The sequence below is a fragment of the Gobius niger genome (assembly GCF_951799975.1).
Source record: "Gobius niger genome assembly, chromosome: 7".
Lineage (NCBI taxonomy): Eukaryota > Metazoa > Chordata > Actinopteri > Gobiiformes > Gobiidae > Gobius > Gobius niger.
In genome coordinates this window covers 39,539,606-39,557,169 of record NC_136858.1, presented here as the reverse complement: position 1 = coordinate 39,557,169, position 17,564 = coordinate 39,539,606, and the positions used below count along the sequence as shown (strand labels likewise).

Here is a 17,564-nt window from a genome sequence, read left to right as displayed (position 1 = left end):
CAGCTCTCGTGATCACAGGTGCAGCTCTCGTGATCACAGGAGCAGCTCTCACGATCACAGGTGCAGCTCACACGATCACAGATGCAGCTCTCGTGATCACAGGTGCAGCTCTCGTGATCACAGATGCAGCTCTCGTGATCACAGGTGCAGCTCTCGTGATCACAGGTGCAGCTCTCGTGATCACAGATGCAGCTCACACGATCACAGGTGCAGCAGCTCTCGTGATCACAGGTGCAGCTCTCGTGATCACAGGTGCAGCTCACACGATCACAGGTGCAGCTCTCGTGATCACAGGTGCAGCTCTCGTGATCACAGGTGCAGCTCTCGTGATCACAGATGCAGCTCTCGCGCTCACAGGTGCAGCTCTCGTGATCACAGATGCAGCTCTCGCGCTCACAGATGCAGCTCTCGCGCTCACAGGTGCAGCTCTCGTGATCACAGGTGCAGCTCTCGTGATCACAGGTGCAGCTCTCGTGATCACAGGTGCAGCTCTCGTGATCACAGATGCAGCTCTCGCGCTCACAGATGCAGCTCTCGCGCTCACAGGTGCAGCTCTCGTGATCACAGGTGCAGCTCACACGATCACAGGTGCAGCTCTCGTGATCACAGGTGCAGCTCTCGTGATCACAGGTGCAGCTCTCGTGATCACAGGTGCAGCTCTCGCGCTCACAGGTGCAGCTCTCGTGATCACAGATGCAGCTCTCGCGCTCACAGATGCAGCTCACACGATCACAGGTGCAGCTCTCGTGATCACAGGTGCAGCTCTCGTGATCACAGGTGCAGCTCTCGTGATCACAGGTGCAGCTCTCGTGATCACAGGTGCAGCTCTCGTGATCACAGGTGCAGCTCTCGTGATCACAGGTGCAGCTCTCGTGATCACAGGTGCAGCTCTCGTGATCACAGGAGCAGCTCTCGCGATCACAGGTGCAGCTCTCGTGATCACAGGTGCAGCTCTCGTGATCACAGATGCAGCTCTCGTGATCACAGGTGCAGCTCTCGTGATCACAGATGCAGCTCTCGTGATCACAGGTGCAGCTCTCGTGATCACAGGTGCAGCTCTCGTGATCACAGATGCAGCTCTCGTGATCACAGGTGCAGCTCTCGTGATCACAGGTGCAGCTCTCGTGATCACAGGTGCAGCTCTCGTGATCACAGATGCAGCTCTCGTGATCACAGGTGCAGCTCTCGTGATCACAGGTGCAGCTCTCGTGATCACAGGTGCAGCTCTCGTGATCACAGGTGCAGCTCTCGTGATCACAGATGCAGCTCTCGTGATCACAGGTGCAGCTCTCGTGATCACAGATGCAGCTCTCGTGATCACAGATGCAGCTCTCGTGATCACAGGTGCAGCTCACACGATCACAGGTGCAGCTCTCGTGATCACAGATGCAGCTCTCACGATCACAGGTGCAGCTCACACGATCACAGGTGCAGCTCACACGATCACAGGTGCAGCTCACACGATCACAGGTGCAGCTCTCGTGATCACAGATGCAGCTCTCGTGATCACAGATGCAGCTCTCGTGATCACAGATGCAGCTCTCGTGATCACAGATGCAGCTCTCGTGATCACAGATGCAGCTCTCGTGATCACAGGTGCAGCTCTCGTGATCACAGGTGCAGCTCTCGTGATCACAGGTGCAGCTCTCGTGATCACAGATGCAGCTCTCGTGATCACAGGTGCAGCTCTCGTGATCACAGATGCAGCTCTCGTGATCACAGGTGCAGCAGCTCTCGTGATCACAGGTGCAGCTCTCGTGATCACAGGAGCAGCTCTCGTGATCACAGGAGCAGCTCTCGTGATCACAGATGCAGCAGCTCACACGATCACAGGTGCAGCTCTCGTGATCACAGATGCAGCTCTCGTGATCACAGATGCAGCTCTCGTGATCACAGATGCAGCTCTCGTGATCACAGGTGCAGCAGCTCTCGTGATCACAGGTGCAGCTCTCGTGATCACAGATGCAGCTCTCGTGATCACAGGTGCAGCAGCTCTCGTGATCACAGGTGCAGCTCTCGTGATCACAGGTGCAGCTCTCGTGATCACAGGTGCAGCTCACACGATCACAGGTGCAGCTCTCGTGATCACAGGTGCAGCTCTCGTGATCACAGGTGCAGCTCACACGATCACAGGTGCAGCTCACACGATCACAGGTGCAGCTCTCGTGATCACAGGTGCAGCAGCTCTCGTGATCACAGATGCAGCTCACACGATCACAGGTGCAGCTCTCGTGATCACAGGTGCAGCTCACACGATCACAGGTGCAGCTCACACGATCACAGGTGCAGCAGCTCTCGTGATCACAGGAGCAGCTCTCGTGATCACAGGTGCAGCTCTCGTGATCACAGGTGCAGCTCTCGTGATCACAGATGCAGCTCTCGTGATCACAGGTGCAGCAGCTCTCGTGATCACAGGTGCAGCTCACACGATCACAGGTGCAGCTCTCGTGATCACAGGTGCAGCTCACATGATCACAGGTGCAGCTCACACGATCACAGGTGCAGCAGCTCTCGTGATCACAGGAGCAGCTCTCGTGATCACAGGTGCAGCTCTCGTGATCACAGGTGCAGCTCTCGTGATCACAGGTGCAGCTCTCGTGATCACAGGTGCAGCAGCTCTCGTGATCACAGGTGCAGCTCACACGATCACAGGTGCAGCTCTCGTGATCACAGGAGCAGCTCTCGTGATCACAGGAGCAGCTCTCGTGATCACAGATGCAGCAGCTCACACGATCACAGGTGCAGCTCTCGTGATCACAGGTGCAGCAGCTCTCGTGATCACAGGTGCAGCTCACACGATCACAGGTGCAGCTCTCGTGATCACAGGTGCAGCTCTCACGATCACAGGTGCAGCTCTCGTGATCACAGGAGCAGCTCTCGTGATCACAGGAGCAGCTCTCGTGATCACAGGTGCAGCAGCTCTCGTGATCACAGGTGCAGCTCACACGATCACAGGTGCAGCTCTCGTGATCACAGGTGCAGCTCTCGTGATCACAGGTGCAGCTCTCGTGATCACAGATGCAGCTCTCGTGATCACAGGTGCAGCTCACACGATCACAGGTGCAGCTCACACGATCACAGGTGCAGCTCTCGTGATCACAGATGCAGCTCTCGTGATCACAGGTGCAGCTCTCGTGATCACAGGTGCAGCTCTCGTGATCACAGGTGCAGCTCTCGTGATCACAGGTGCAGCTCTCGTGATCACAGGTGCAGCTCTCGTGATCACAGGAGCAGCTCACACGATCACAGGAGCAGCTCTCGTGATCACAGGTGCAGCTCTCGTGATCACAGGTGCAGCTCACACGATCACAGGTGCAGCTCACACGCTCACAGGTGCAGCTCACACGATCACAGGTGCAGCTCACACGATCACAGGTGCAGCTCTCGTGATCACAGGTGCAGCTCACACGATCACAGGTGCAGCTCTCGCGATCACAGGTGCAGCTCACACGATCACAGGTGCAGCTCTCGTGATCACAGGAGCAGCTCTCGTGATCACAGGAGCAGCAGCTCTCGTGATCACAGGTGCAGCTCTCGTGATCACAGATGCAGCTCACACGATCACAGGTGCAGCTCTCGTGATCACAGGTGCAGCTCTCGTGATCACAGATGCAGCTCTCGCGATCACAGGTGCAGCTCACACGATCACAGGTGCAGCTCTCGTGATCACAGGTGCAGCTCTCGTGATCACAGGTGCAGCTCTCGTGATCACAGGTGCAGCTCTCGTGATCACAGGTGCAGCTCTCGTGATCACAGGTGCAGCTCTCGTGATCACAGGTGCAGCTCACACGATCACAGGTGCAGCTCTCGTGATCACAGGTGCAGCTCTCGTGATCACAGGTGCAGCTCTCGTGATCACAGGAGCAGCTCTCGTGATCACAGGTGCAGCTCACACGATCACAGGTGCAGCTCTCGTGATCACAGGTGCAGCTCTCGTGATCACAGGTGCAGCTCTCGTGATCACAGGTGCAGCTCTCGTGATCACAGGTGCAGCTCACACGATCACAGGTGCAGCTCACACGATCACAGGTGCAGCTCTCGTGATCACAGATGCAGCTCTCGTGATCACAGGTGCAGCTCACACGATCACAGATACAGCTCTCGTGATCACAGGAGCAGCTCTCGTGATCACAGGTGCAGCTCACACGATCACAGGTGCAGCTCTCGTGATCACAGATGCAGCTCTCGTGATCACAGGTGCAGCTCTCGTGATCACAGGTGCAGCTCTCGTGATCACAGGTGCAGCTCTCGTGATCACAGATGCAGCTCTCGTGATCACAGGTGCAGCTCACACGATCACAGATGCAGCTCTCGTGATCACAGGTGCAGCTCTCGTGATCACAGATGCAGCTCTCGTGATCACAGGTGCAGCTCACACGATCACAGATGCAGCTCTCGTGATCACAGGTGCAGCTCTCGTGATCACAGGTGCAGCTCTCGTGATCACAGGTGCAGCAGCTCTCGTGATCACAGGTGCAGCTCTCGTGATCACAGGTGCAGCTCTCGTGATCACAGGTGCAGCTCTCGTGATCACAGATGCAGCTCTCGTGATCACAGATGCAGCAGCTCTCGTGATCACAGGTGCAGCTCTCGTGATCACAGATGCAGCTCTCGTGATCACAGATGCAGCTCTCGTGATCACAGGTGCAGCTCTCGTGATCACAGGTGCAGCAGCTCTCGTGATCACAGGTGCAGCTCTCGTGATCACAGATGCAGCAGCTCTCGTGATCACAGGTGCAGCTCTCGTGATCACAGATGCAGCTCTCGTGATCACAGGTGCAGCTCTCGTGATCACAGATGCAGCTCTCGTGATCACAGATGCAGCTCTCGTGATCACAGGTGCAGCTCTCGTGATCACAGGTGCAGCAGCTCTCGTGATCACAGGTGCAGCTCTCGTGATCACAGATGCAGCAGCTCTCGTGATCACAGGTGCAGCTCACACCAGGCTTGCCTTCCTGCTAATGACGGGCGAGAGAAGCCCTTAAACACGTCAAAGCTTTACCGCCAAATGTCTCTGAAAGATTCAGAGCTGCTTCATTCTGGTGGAACACTGGCCTCTTGTGGACAAACGTTATTATTACGTCTTCTCAGAAACACTGAAGCATCAACACCATAAAGTGCGTGAGAAGTTTCAAACAGGCCTGATGTTGCCGTCTGAATGATCAGATCCATCACAGGCCAATAAATACGAGTCATTCTCTCTGTAATGTGGTTCTATTTCCCGGAGCTCCAGAGGGCTCGGCCCCCACATCCCCAGAGATGGGACTTTTCACTGCAGATGTAATTATTCTACAAGATTATAGCCTGAAAAACTAACAGACAGAGCTGCATTAAGCTTCCAAGTCTAAACAAAAGAGTAAGACAGAGTTAAACGTCTCTTAGAGGCGTCCAGTTAAATGTTTCACCATCCTTGACTCATGGTGTAAAAAGTACGGACCACAAAACATCTGTGGTCACCAGAGCCGTGGGGAGATGTTTTAGTTAGGGGGCGCTGAGGGACAAATGTACCCCCAAAATACTTCCTGTGCATAAATCCTATTGATTAACCTCTTAACTCCCGCCTGAACCGAGAGCATTTTCTCCAGTTCAGCTTTACCCAAATCCTGTAGGCCAGTGTAACGCCTCATTTGAAAGACCTACAAAACTAAATGGATCTTTTTCCTCACATCAGAGTTTTTTTCATCACTTTTTTTGTCGGGCAGTCGACTCATTTTAGTCAAATTTTCGTGACTTTTCTGTCACTTTTTTGTCCATTTTTCGTCCATGTTTTCTCACTTTTGTCACATTTTCATCCTTGTTTTCGTCTCAGTTTTGTTGCCATTTTCACACCTTTTTTCCAGAAGCTTTTGGATTGGGGTAAAGCTGGAGAAGATGTGCTCGGTTCAGGTGGGAGTTAAGGGGTTAACATTGCAAAACTCAGCACCCTGGGTTCCCACGGCCTTGGTGGTCGCCGTTCAAAACTGTCAAGACAACATGCTCTGAACCAATGAGCCGCTTTGACTGAAGGCAGTGAAGCACTTTCTGTTGCTACTGAAACTCTTCTAAACGATCTGCTACAGAGAGAGCGATACAAGCGCCGGAGCGCCCGTTTATTCGCCCTTCACTCATTCCTACAGTATTATGAAAGAAGGTTTTGATTTTAGCAGGACTTTCCAGGGTAAATACAGAATAAATTTGATGAAAATGATGTGATGCCAGGGCGTCTAAATGCAGCCTCCTCTTCCTCCTCCAGGAGACGCTGTTTAACTCCTCGGACTGTCTGGGAGCCGTGGCGTCTAACGAGGACGAGGCGGTGGAGCTGACCATGTACCGGCACAACGGCCACAAAGCCAGCCCCGAGGAGAGGCCCGAGAACGGGGTCCTCCCGGAGAAAGGAGCCGAGGAGCGGGCGGAGAACGGGACCACAGAGTCCACACCGACCCAGAGTCCGGACACCAAGACCTGCCCCGACCAGAGTCCGCCTGAGGAGAGCGGGACCACAGAGACCACACCGACCCAGAGTCCGGAGACCAAGGCCTGCCCCGACCAGAGTCCGCCTGAGGAGAGCGGGACAGGCCTGGAGCAGCTGGGGCTGACAGAGAGAGGAGAGCTCAACCATAAAGAGGTCAGGAACATGAAGAGCATGTCCTTCAGATGTACTGGGAAATACCCATGAATTATGATAGTAGTAGTAGTAGTAGTTTTATTCGGTCAGTTCATTCATTCCTTTAAACGTAAAAAACATTTCCAATTCTTTGTGAACAACACGACCGAAAGGGTTTAGGCTGAAGTGAAAACTTATAACCCAGTTTACAGACTTCCACCAGAGAAAAACAAAACAAAAACATTAATAATGAACAATATCAAGTGTTAAACAGAAGAGAAATAATCCTGTGTCTGAAGTTAGAAACATAAATTTCAATATTCCAACAAATATGTTCCATACGTTTGTTTTAAGTTAATTTAGTTGTAACTAAATCATGTCATCATTATTATTATTTTTTATTTATTTTTCTTACTTTATTCATCCTAAGCTTATATATTCTTGAATTTTAGTAGATTTAAACAACTTTTTGAAAGTTTTGACTGTTTGGGACAGTTTTAACTGATCTTCCACAGATTAACTCCTCTCACAGAAACACATCGACTCTTTTTGTTCTTTTTAGCTTTTGCTTTTTTGAAAACAGCAGTTCCTCGGAGGTTAGACTGACTTTTCCTGTGTTCAAAAAGCTCCTGGAGGAGGGAGAAGATTGTTAAATGCTTTGTGCACAATTACTAATGTATTTAGATCAACAAGATCATGGATTTTCAGGAGGCTCAGCTCTACAAAGACAGGGTTCGTTGGTGCATAGAAATCTGCTTTAGGGATAATTCTTATTGAAATAATAAATAAATTATAGAAATATCTTTAGGGAGTGGGTCCAACAATCTGCCATATTAATGTTTGAATCATTTCACCTGAAAACGATCATGACTGTGTTGTATAATGCCACTCTCAGAGGAGACTGAAGGCAGACAGGTTTCCTCCAAAAACACACTGGTCAGGTTAACCCACAGTGACTCAGGTGCAGCGGCTCAGGACTAACACCTCAACATGATATGGTTGTGCGGTTTTACAATGATAAACAAAGCACTAATAATGTGGAATGGCTATTTTATGGTTCATGTGTGTCAGAGACTAGGTTTTAAGCCAAACATTCTGACATTTCTATGTGAATATGTTTGATGTCTTTTTAATATGAAGCACAAACACAGCCTCAGGTCTCATTGTTTACATTGTTTACAGGCTCCTCCCAGGATTGGAGAAAATCACAGATTTTGCAACATTAAGGTAAGAACTTCCTCCATAGAAAGCAGCTCTAGACATAATTTCCTCATCCTACTTGGCGTTCCAGGTTGAACCAGGCCAGTGTAATGTAAGGCCACTGTTTTATTGTGAAAGTTTACACGCAATAAGTATTTAACTAGATCAGTATAAACATCTCAATTTGAGCACAATAATCCACATTTTAGTTGTTCTGACTGGTTAAGAAGTTGTTGGGCATTTGTCCCGGATTATTTCACTTGTTCTGAGATGTTTCTGACTCGTTTCGATACATTTCGTCCTTATTTCAGGTCATTTTCTTTGCCAATGGGGAAAGAAAACTGGTCTTATCTCATTGGCAGTTTTACTTTCTTATTTCAAGCGAGATTTACCCTAGAACTGGTCTGAAATGTCCTCAAACAAGCAAAGCAAACTCGGTCCGATCAGGAAAAGTGTCTAAATGAGTGAAAACCGCTCGAAACAAGAAACATTTCCTCAATTCAACTCATTTAAGACAATGCTTGAGATTTACTTTTTGTAGTGTACCAGGCCTAAACCAGAAAAACACAGACCTTAAATGCATTACTTCAGTGTTTCCGCGGGCGATAAAGGTCATTAAATGAATTATGCTAAAAGTAAGGCCTTCAATGCCATTAAAAAGGCATAAATGAAATATATATTTCTTGGAACTAGTCACATTTCTCCAGTTTCTCAGCTCCCCTGATGCCGTAAAAGGCTCCATTATTGACCTTCAGCTTCTGCCTTGTTTGTGTCTCTGTTGCTCAGGTTTGTTTGGATCTCGTTTCTTTTGGATTTATTCAAAACTGCTTGAGCTTCACGTGTGACGTGGATGAAAAATCGTATGTTATAAAAAGATCCATAAAAACCAAAGTACCTTCAGCAGCAGGTTTTTTTACACAAAAGCTTCTTGTTCGTCCAGTTTGCTTTTGAATATCCAAATTTACCATGAATGAATGAAGGTTTATTCGGTTACAAAACATAAAACAAAAAGTATGTTCTGCAAATTCATCACAGACAAGGCGGGAAACCGAAAAGGTGCAGCTGAAGCCGTGGCTTATTTGTCCTAACCTATTTACAAAACAACATCTACCATCAAAGACGTTACAAAAAAAACAAATGTATACAATATATTATATATATACTTATACATTCACACATATACACCATTCCACATAAAAAAAAAACACTTGAAATGCCTGGATTTTTCTTTTTCCATTTGTGGCAGTAAATCTACTGTGTTTAGGCTGTAAAAAGGTTTACATTTGACTTGCTGCTGCCTGTATCAACCTCTTCTAAGTCTTAACCTCTTAACTCCCGCCTGAACCGAGAGCATTTTCTCCAGTTCAGCTTTACCCAAATCCTGTAGGCCAGTGTAAAGCGAAGATCTACAAAACTCATCTCAATCTCTCAATCTTTTTCCTCACGTCATCAGATTTTTTTCCATCTTTTTTGGGGGGGATTCAACTCATTTTTGTAACTTTTTTGTCATTTTTTTTTTTTCAATATTTTTTATCATTTTTTTCGTCTTTTTATTTTTTTTAACCTTTTTTTGTCATTTTTTAGTCTTTTTTTCACTTTTTCGTCATTTTTTCTAATTTTTTTCTATTTTTTTTTCTTCTATTTTTTTCTCATTTTTTCTCATTTTTTTTGTCATTTTTTCTCATTTTTTTCTCATTTTTTCTCATTTTTTTTGTCATTTTTTCTCATTTTTTTGTCGGTTTTTTTGTCATTTTTTGTCGTTTTTTTGTAGTTTTTTTCTCATTTTTTTCTCATTTTTTTGTCATTTTTTTGTCATTTTTTTGTCGTTTTTTTGTCGTTTTTTTGTCACTTTTTTGTCACTTTTTTGTCACATCTTCATCCTTGTTTTTGTCTCAGTTCTGTCGCTCTTTTCACACCTTTTCTCAAACGCCCAAAGCCAAACATGAGAGAACGTGCTGTGTTCAGGTGGGGGTTAAGGTTCAGGTGGGGGTTAAAGGTTCAGGTGGGGGTTAAGGTTCAGGTGGGGGTTAAGGTTCAGGTGGGGGTTAAGGTTCAGGTGGGGGTTAAGGTTCAGGTGGGGGTTAAGGTTCAGGTGGGGGTTAAGGTTCCGGTGGGGGTTAAGGTTCAGGTGGGGGTTAAGGTTCCGGTGGGGGTTAAGGTTCAGGTGGGGGTTAAGGTTCAGGTGGGGGTTAAGGTTCAGGTGGGGGTTAAGGTTCAGGTGGGGGTTAAGGTTCAGGTGGGGGTTCAGGTTCAGGTGGGGGTTAAGGTTCAGGTGGGGGTTAAGGTTCAGGTGGGGGTAAAGGTTCAGGTGGGGGTTAAGGTTCCGGTGGGGGTTAAGGTTCAGGTGGGGGTTAAGGTTCCGGTGGGGGTTAAGGTTCAGGTGGGGGCTAAGGTTCAGGTGGGGGTTAAGGTTCAGGTGGGGGTAAAGGTTCAGGTGGGGGTTAAGGTTCCGGTGGGGGTTAAGGTTCAGGTGGGGGTTAAGGTTCAGGTGGGGGTTAAGGTTCCGGTGGGGGTTAAGGTTCCGGTGGGGGTTAAGGTTCAGGTGGGAGTTAAGGGGTTAAACTGTCATTTTTTGGTCATTTTTTTTGTCATTTTTTTGTCATTTTTTGGAATTTTTTTGTCACATTTTTTGTCATTTTATTTCAGTTTTTTGTCTTTTTTGTCACATTTTTGTCACATTTTTTGTCTTTTTTTGTCATTTTTTGTCTTTTTTTGTCATTTTTTTGTCATTTTTTTGTCATTTTTTTTGTCATTTTTTTGTCATTTTTTTGTCATTTTTTGTCATTTTTTGTCATTTTTTCTCATTTTTTCTCATTTTTTTCTCATTTTTTTCTCATTTTTTTCTCATTTTTTTCTCATTTTTTTCTCATTTTTTTCTCATTTTTTTCTCATTTTTTTCTCATTTTTTGTCATTTTTTTACCTTTTTTTTGTCATTTTTTTGTCATTTGGGTTAAGGGGTTAAACTCTCCTCCTCCCCAGTGCTATGTGGACGGACCGTACGGGACGCCCACCCGCCAGATCTTCGCCTCCGAACACGCCGTCCTCGTCGGGGCCGGCATCGGGATCACCCCCTTCGCCTCCATCCTGCAGAGCATCATGTACAGGTAGGCCCGCCCCCCCGTGCCGTTGTCCCGCCTCCTCCCGCCTCCTCCCGCCTCCTCCCTCCTCCTCCCTCTCAGTGAAAGCCTCGTGTCTGCAGGTACCGGAGGAGGAAGCAGAACTGCCCCAGCTGCAGCTACTCCTGGTGCGAGAACATGAAGGACGACGACATGAAGCTGCGCAAAGTAAAGCACAGGTTCTGTTAAAACGTTCTACAGTAGATCCGGCTCCTACAGATGTTTGTGCTGCTCCTGCAGGTGGATTTCATCTGGATCAACCGGGACCAGAAGTGTTTCGAGTGGTTCGTCAGTTTACTCACCAAACTGGAGATGGATCAGGCCGACGAGGAGCCGGAGGGTAAGACTTAAAGGGACTATACGGAGTTTAAAAATGTTAGAATGATGTATGTTCCTCCCGCACATGTTCCTCCATGTCCTCATGTGGAGAATGAGCTCAGACCTTTAACCTCTTAACTCCCGCCTGAACCGAGAGGATCTTTTTCCTCACGTCATCAGAGTGTTTTACATCATTTTTTTTGTTGGGTTTTCAACTCATTTTGTAACTTTGTTGTAATTTTTTTGTAATTTTTTGTCCAATTTTTGTCATTTTTTTGTCAAAATTTTATCAATTTTTTGTAATTTTTTGCCAATTTTTCGTCATTTTTTGTCAATTTTTTTTGTCAATTTTTGTCAATTTTTTTTGTCATTTTTTTGTCAAATTTTTCAATTTTTTTTGTCAATTTTTTGTCAATTTTTCATCAAATTTTTTGGCACTTTTCCATCATTGTTTTCGTCTCATTTTATACAAGGCAGTTATTCTAATTTACTGCATTTACAGACCAGCAGAAGGTTTGTCATCATTGTAGTGAGATATAGATGGTGCTGTGGGACTGACAAAAGCAGAACACCCCCTCTTTAAAGCAGAACACCCCCTCTTTAAAGCAGAACACCCCCTCTTTAAAGCAGAACACCCCCTCTTTAAAGCAGAACACCCCCTCTTTAAAGCAGAACACCCCCTCTTTAAAGCAGAACACCCCCTCTTTAATATAGAAGCTGCAGTTATGCATAAGACCTGAGGGGCAGTAGTGAGCATAAAATGACCAACTTGCATCTAGCCCCTTTAAGGTTTGAGTGCACAGCCGTTGATGTGAAAGTACTTGATTACATAACTTGAGAAAAGGAGAGATGTTACTCGAATAAACTCACATTTAACCCAATAAATTGAATAAAATACAAGCACTGTTTTTTCCCTACAGATATGTTTCATTTGTGAAAAGTAGCAGGCCGTACTTACTTTACTTGTACCTGTCCTGGGAGTGGGACGTCTCCACCTCGCTCCCATTAAACTATGAGATTAAACCTCTTAACCCCAGGCTGAGCACATTTTCGCCAATATGGCTTTACCCAAATCTAAAAGCCTCTCGACTGGAGCCTGCAGGCCTCATTTGAAAGACCTCATTGATGTCCCCTTTTCCGTCACGTTTTTGGTGCTCCGTCATCACTTTGTGTCGCCTGTTCTGTTGTGTTTTTGTCGCTCTTTTGCTGCGTTTTAATCTTCTTTTATGTCTTGTTTTTTCTCTGTTTTGCTTTGTTGAAGTGGAGAAAATGTGCTCAGTTAAAGGGACAATGCAGAGTTTAAAAATGTTAAATTTAAGTATTTTCCTCCCCTACATGTTCCTCCATGTCCTCACGTGGAGAATGAGCTCAGACCTTTAACCTCTTAACTCCCGCCTGAACCGAGAGGATCTTTTTCCTCACGTCATCAGATTGTTTTACATCATTTTTTTGTGGGGTATTCAACTCATTTATGTATTTTTTTTGTCAAATTTTTGTCATTTTTTGTATTTTTTGTTGTTAAATTTTTATCCCATTTTTGTCTTTTTTTGTCACATTTTGTCAAATTTTTGCCACTTCTTCATCAATTTTTCGTCACTTTTTCGTCCATTTTTTGTATTTTTTGGGTCAAATTTTTATCACATTTTTGTCATTTTTGGTCTTTTTTTTTTTTTTTTGTTAAATTTTTATCCCATTTTTGTCATTTTTTTCTCAACTTTTCATCAATTTTTGGTCATTTTTTCGTAAATTCTTTGTCAAATTTTTATCAATTTTTCGTCACATTTTTGTCACATTTCCATCATTGTTTTCGTCTCATTTTATACAAGGCAGTTATTCTAATTTACTGCATTTACAACAGAAGGTTTGTCATCATTGTAGTGGGATATAGACTGGTGCTATGGGACTGACAAAAGCAGAACACCCCCTCTTTAATATAGAAGCTGCAGTTACACATAAGACCTGAGGGGGCAGCAGTGAGTATAAAATGACCAACTTGCATCTAGTCCCTTTGAAAGAAATGATTTTGTTGTTTCTTCCCACGTAAATGAAACACATTTTAAACTGAACTGTCAGATATGAATCGTCCTGTAAATAAAAAACCTGTTTTTCCCCCAGGCCGGTTCCTGGAGATGCACATGTACATGACCTCGGCCCTCAGTAAGAACGACATGAAGGCCATCGGCCTGCAGATGGCGCTGGACCTGCTCGCCAAGAAAGAGAAGAGGGACTCCATCACCGGGCTGAGGACCAGGACGCAGCCGGGACGTCCCGAGTGGGGCAAGGTCAGGAGGAAGGAACGGTTCTGTGATTCAGAAGGTTTTTGTTAATGTTGCGACCGCTTGATCAGACTGACCCACAGAGACACAGAGTTCACCCTAATCCTCCTCCCTTACGGTTTGATTCCAGGTGTTTCAGAGGGTTATGTTTATGTTGTGACCGCTGGATAGGGCTGCTCGATTATTGAAAAAATAATAATCACGATTATTTTTGTCATAATTGAAATCACGATTATTCAAACGATTATTTGTTGCCTTTAAAAAAATCCATCAAAAAAGTGACAAAAATCCATAAAAAAAGACAAAAATCCATCAAAAAAGTGACAAAAATCCATCAAAAAAAGTGACAAAAATCCATAAAAAAAGACAAAAATCCATAAAAAAAATGACAAAAATCCATAAAAAAAAACAAAAATCCATCAAAAAAAAGACAAAAATCCATCAAAAAAGTGACAAAAATCCATCAAAAAAGACAAAAATCCAGCAAAAAAAAGACAAAAATCCATAAAAAAATGACAAAAATCCATCAAAAAAGTGACAAAAATCCAGCAAAAAAGTGACAAAAATCCAGCAAAAAAAAGACAAAAATCCATAAAAAAAGTGACAAAAATCCATCAAAAAAATGACAAAAATCCATAAAAAATGACAAAAATCCAGCAAAAAAAGACAAAAATCCAGCAAAAAAGTGACAAAAATCCATCAAAAAAATGACAAAAATCCATAAAAAAAGACAAAAATCCATCAAAAAAAATGACAAAAATCCAGCAAAAAAAGACAAAAATCCAGCAAAAAAGTGACAAAAATCCATCAAAAAAAAGACAAAAATCCAGCAAAAAAAGACAAAAATCCAGCAAAAAAAGACAAAAATCCAGCAAAAAAGTGACAAAAATCCATCAAAAAAAAGACAAAAATCCATAAAAAAAATGACAAAAATCCATAAAAAAAATGACAAAAATCCATAAAAAAAGACAAAAATCCAGCAAAAAAATGACAAAAATCCAGCAAAAAAATGACAAAAATCCAGCAGAAAAAAGACAAAAATCCAGCAGAAAAGTGACAAAAATAAAAAATTAGAAAAAAAAAAATTGAAAAAAATTGAAAAAAAAAATTGAAAAAAAATTTGGAAAAAAAATAAAAATTATAATCGTTTTTTTGCGATTATGCTAATTTTGTAATCGTTTACTGTTGTAATCGAAATCGTAATCGAATTTCGATTAATTGCACAGCCCTACCGCTTGATCAGACTGACCCACAGAGACACAGCGTTCACCCTAATCCTCCTCCCTCACGGTTTGATTCCAGGTGTTTCAGAAGGTTTATGTTTATGTTGTGACCGCTTGATCAGACTGACCCTCAGAGACACAGCGCTCACCCTAATCCTCCTCACTCACGGTTTGATTCCAGGTGTTTCAGAAGCTGTCGGAGGAGAAGAAGGGGAAGGTGCACGTGTTTTACTGCGGCGCTCCGGCTCTGGCCAAAGTCATCAAGGCTCAGTGCGAACACTTCGGGTTCCACTTCTACAAAGAAAACTTCTGAGGCGCCGACTCCAGTGTGACTTTGTTTCATCTGGTGTTTCTGATGTTTCTGATGTTTCTGATGCTCCTGATGCTCCTGATGCTCCTGATGCTCCTGATGTTTCTGATGTTTCTGATGCTCCTGATGTAGAGCTGCTCGATTATTGAAAAAATAATAATCACGATTATTTTTGTCATAATTGAAATCACGATTATTCAAACGATTATTTGTTGCCTTTAAAAAAATCCATCAAAAAAGTGACAAAAATCCATCAAAAAAAGACAAAAATCCATCAAAAAAGTGACAAAAATCCATCAAAAAAGTGACAAAAATCCATCAAAAAAGTGACAAAAATCCATTAAAAAAGTGACAAAAATCCATCAAAAAAGTGACAAAAATCCATTAAAAAAGTGACAAAAATCCATCAAAAAAGTGACAAAAATCCATTAAAAAAAAGACAAAAATCCATCAAAAAAGTGACAAAAATCCATCTAAAAAGTGACAAAAATCCATCAAAAAAGTGACAAAAATCCATCAAAAAAGTGACAAAAATCCATCAAAAAAGTGACAAAAATCCATTAAAAAAAAGACAAAAATCCATCAAAAAAGTGACAAAAATCCATCAAAAAAAGACAAAAATCCATCAAAAAAGTGACAAAAATCCATCAAAAAAGTGACAAAAATCCATCAAAAAAGTGACAAAAATCCATCAAAAAAGTGACAAAAATCCATCAAAAAAGTGACAAAAATCCATCAAAAAAAAGACAAAAATCCATCAAAAAAGTGACAAAAATCCATCAAAAAAGTGACAAAAATCCATCAAAAAAGTGACAAAAATCCATCAAAAAAGTGACAAAAATCCATCAAAAAAGTGACAAAAATCCAGCAAAAAAGTGACAAAAATCCATCAAAAAAGTGACAAAAATCCATCAAAAAAAAGACAAAAATCCATCAAAAAAGTGACAAAAATCCAGCAAAAAAGTGACAAAAATCCAGCAAAAAAGTGACAAAAATCCAAAAATGTGAGAAAAAAAATTTGAAAAAAAAAAATTGAACAAAAAAATGTTGGGAAAAAAAAGGCCAAAAAAAAGGAAAAAATAAAATTATAATCGATTTTTTTGTGATTATGCTAATTTTGTAATCGTTTACTGTTGGAATCGAAATCGTAATCGAATTTTGATTAATTGCACAGCCCTATCCTGATGCTCCTGATGCTCCTGATGCTCCTGATGCTCCTGATGCTCCTGATGCTCCGTGTCCTGGGGACGTCTCTGAAAACTAAAAACTATCAAACACATTTACTGCAGCTGATTAAAGCCACTCTGTGTAACTTTTCACCCAATAGAAGCATGTGGTTTATTTATCATTATTGTGGTTGGAAATACCTTTAAAGAGTGTTTTAGGTTTTCTGCAGGGATTTGGTAATAATCGGACATACTGACAATCGACAAAAACAACAAAAACAAAATGTCCAGTAGTTTCACTTCCTGTTCTTCCAAGTGAGCCACCATAAGCCCCTCCCACCCCCCGCTCATGTGGCTGTGGTGAAGCTGTGGCGAGTGTTTAAACTCTGCGATGAGAGGATTAAGCGCGATGCTGAGGACGTCTCCAGTGAAGATCCAAATATTACTAAAAGATGCGCGAGTGGTTGGAGAGAATAACTTTGTCACATGATAAAAAGCTCCTCCCCCTGGTCCACACAGTGAGTGTGATTGGCTGATGTGTTTGTGTTATAGATCTAATATCATAAAGATGAGCGGGTCATTCAGCCCGTTCATTAGAAAAGGCTCCCGAGTTCTGTGTGAAATTTAATGGAAGTTTTAGCCTGTTCCTTAAAAGGGCAAACGGGCGGGAAACCCTACACTGAGGGGGCGGAGCCTCCACAGCTCCACAGTTTGATTGACAGGCTCTGGAGCCAGTCACTGCACTGGAAATGCTTCCAAATGTCGGGCTGATAAACAAAAACCAGCCTGGTCACATGGGTCACATGGGTCACATGGGTCACATGGGTCACATGGGTCACATGGGGTCATAGCGATTTTTAGAAAAAGAAAACTCGGTAACACTTTACATTACGGGCCGGTAAGTCCGTGGTACTTACAGTGTTACCACTGTATCTCTCAATACTAACAGATACAGGGGTAACTCTTAGTAATGAAGGTTGTACTTCTATTTACTTTGGTACTTACTGGTAATTCAAGGATACCACAGCAGCAATGAGGTACTTCTACAAACAGAAGTCATTTCTAGGATTGTGTGACTATAAAACAACATAAAACAGCATTAGGGAAAACAAGAAGCACAACCTTCATTACTAAGAGTTACCACTGAATCTAGAAGTACATACCTTGTAATTCTCACTATAGTATCCTTTAAGTACCACCATAGGTATCTAGAATTACCACTGTAAGTACCACCATAAGCACCACTATAAGTACCACAATAAGTACCTATAAGTACCACTATGATTACTGGTATTTACCACTGTAAGTACCACAGACTTACCGGCCCGTAATGTAAAGTGTTGCCGAAAACTCTTTGGAGCCGTTCTTTAG

The 17,564-nt window shown here is 43.6% G+C and overlaps 1 protein-coding gene across 1 annotated transcript in view; it reads left to right on the top strand.

Moving 5' to 3' along the window:
- nox5 (NADPH oxidase, EF-hand calcium binding domain 5) overlaps positions 1–15,043 on the top strand; it is a 57,783-nt gene extending 42,740 nt beyond the window's left edge. Inside the window, exons 11-17 of the mRNA XM_079560019.1 lie at positions 6,233–6,604; positions 7,766–7,810; positions 10,764–10,888; positions 10,984–11,068; positions 11,141–11,240; positions 13,334–13,500; positions 14,899–15,043. Coding sequence (XP_079416145.1) covers positions 6,233–6,604; positions 7,766–7,810; positions 10,764–10,888; positions 10,984–11,068; positions 11,141–11,240; positions 13,334–13,500; positions 14,899–15,030 — 1,026 coding nt within the window. The 3' untranslated portion in view covers positions 15,031–15,043. The remainder of the gene's footprint in view (positions 1–6,232; positions 6,605–7,765; positions 7,811–10,763; positions 10,889–10,983; positions 11,069–11,140; positions 11,241–13,333; positions 13,501–14,898) is intronic.
- The last annotated feature ends 2,521 nt before the right edge of the window (positions 15,044–17,564 follow it).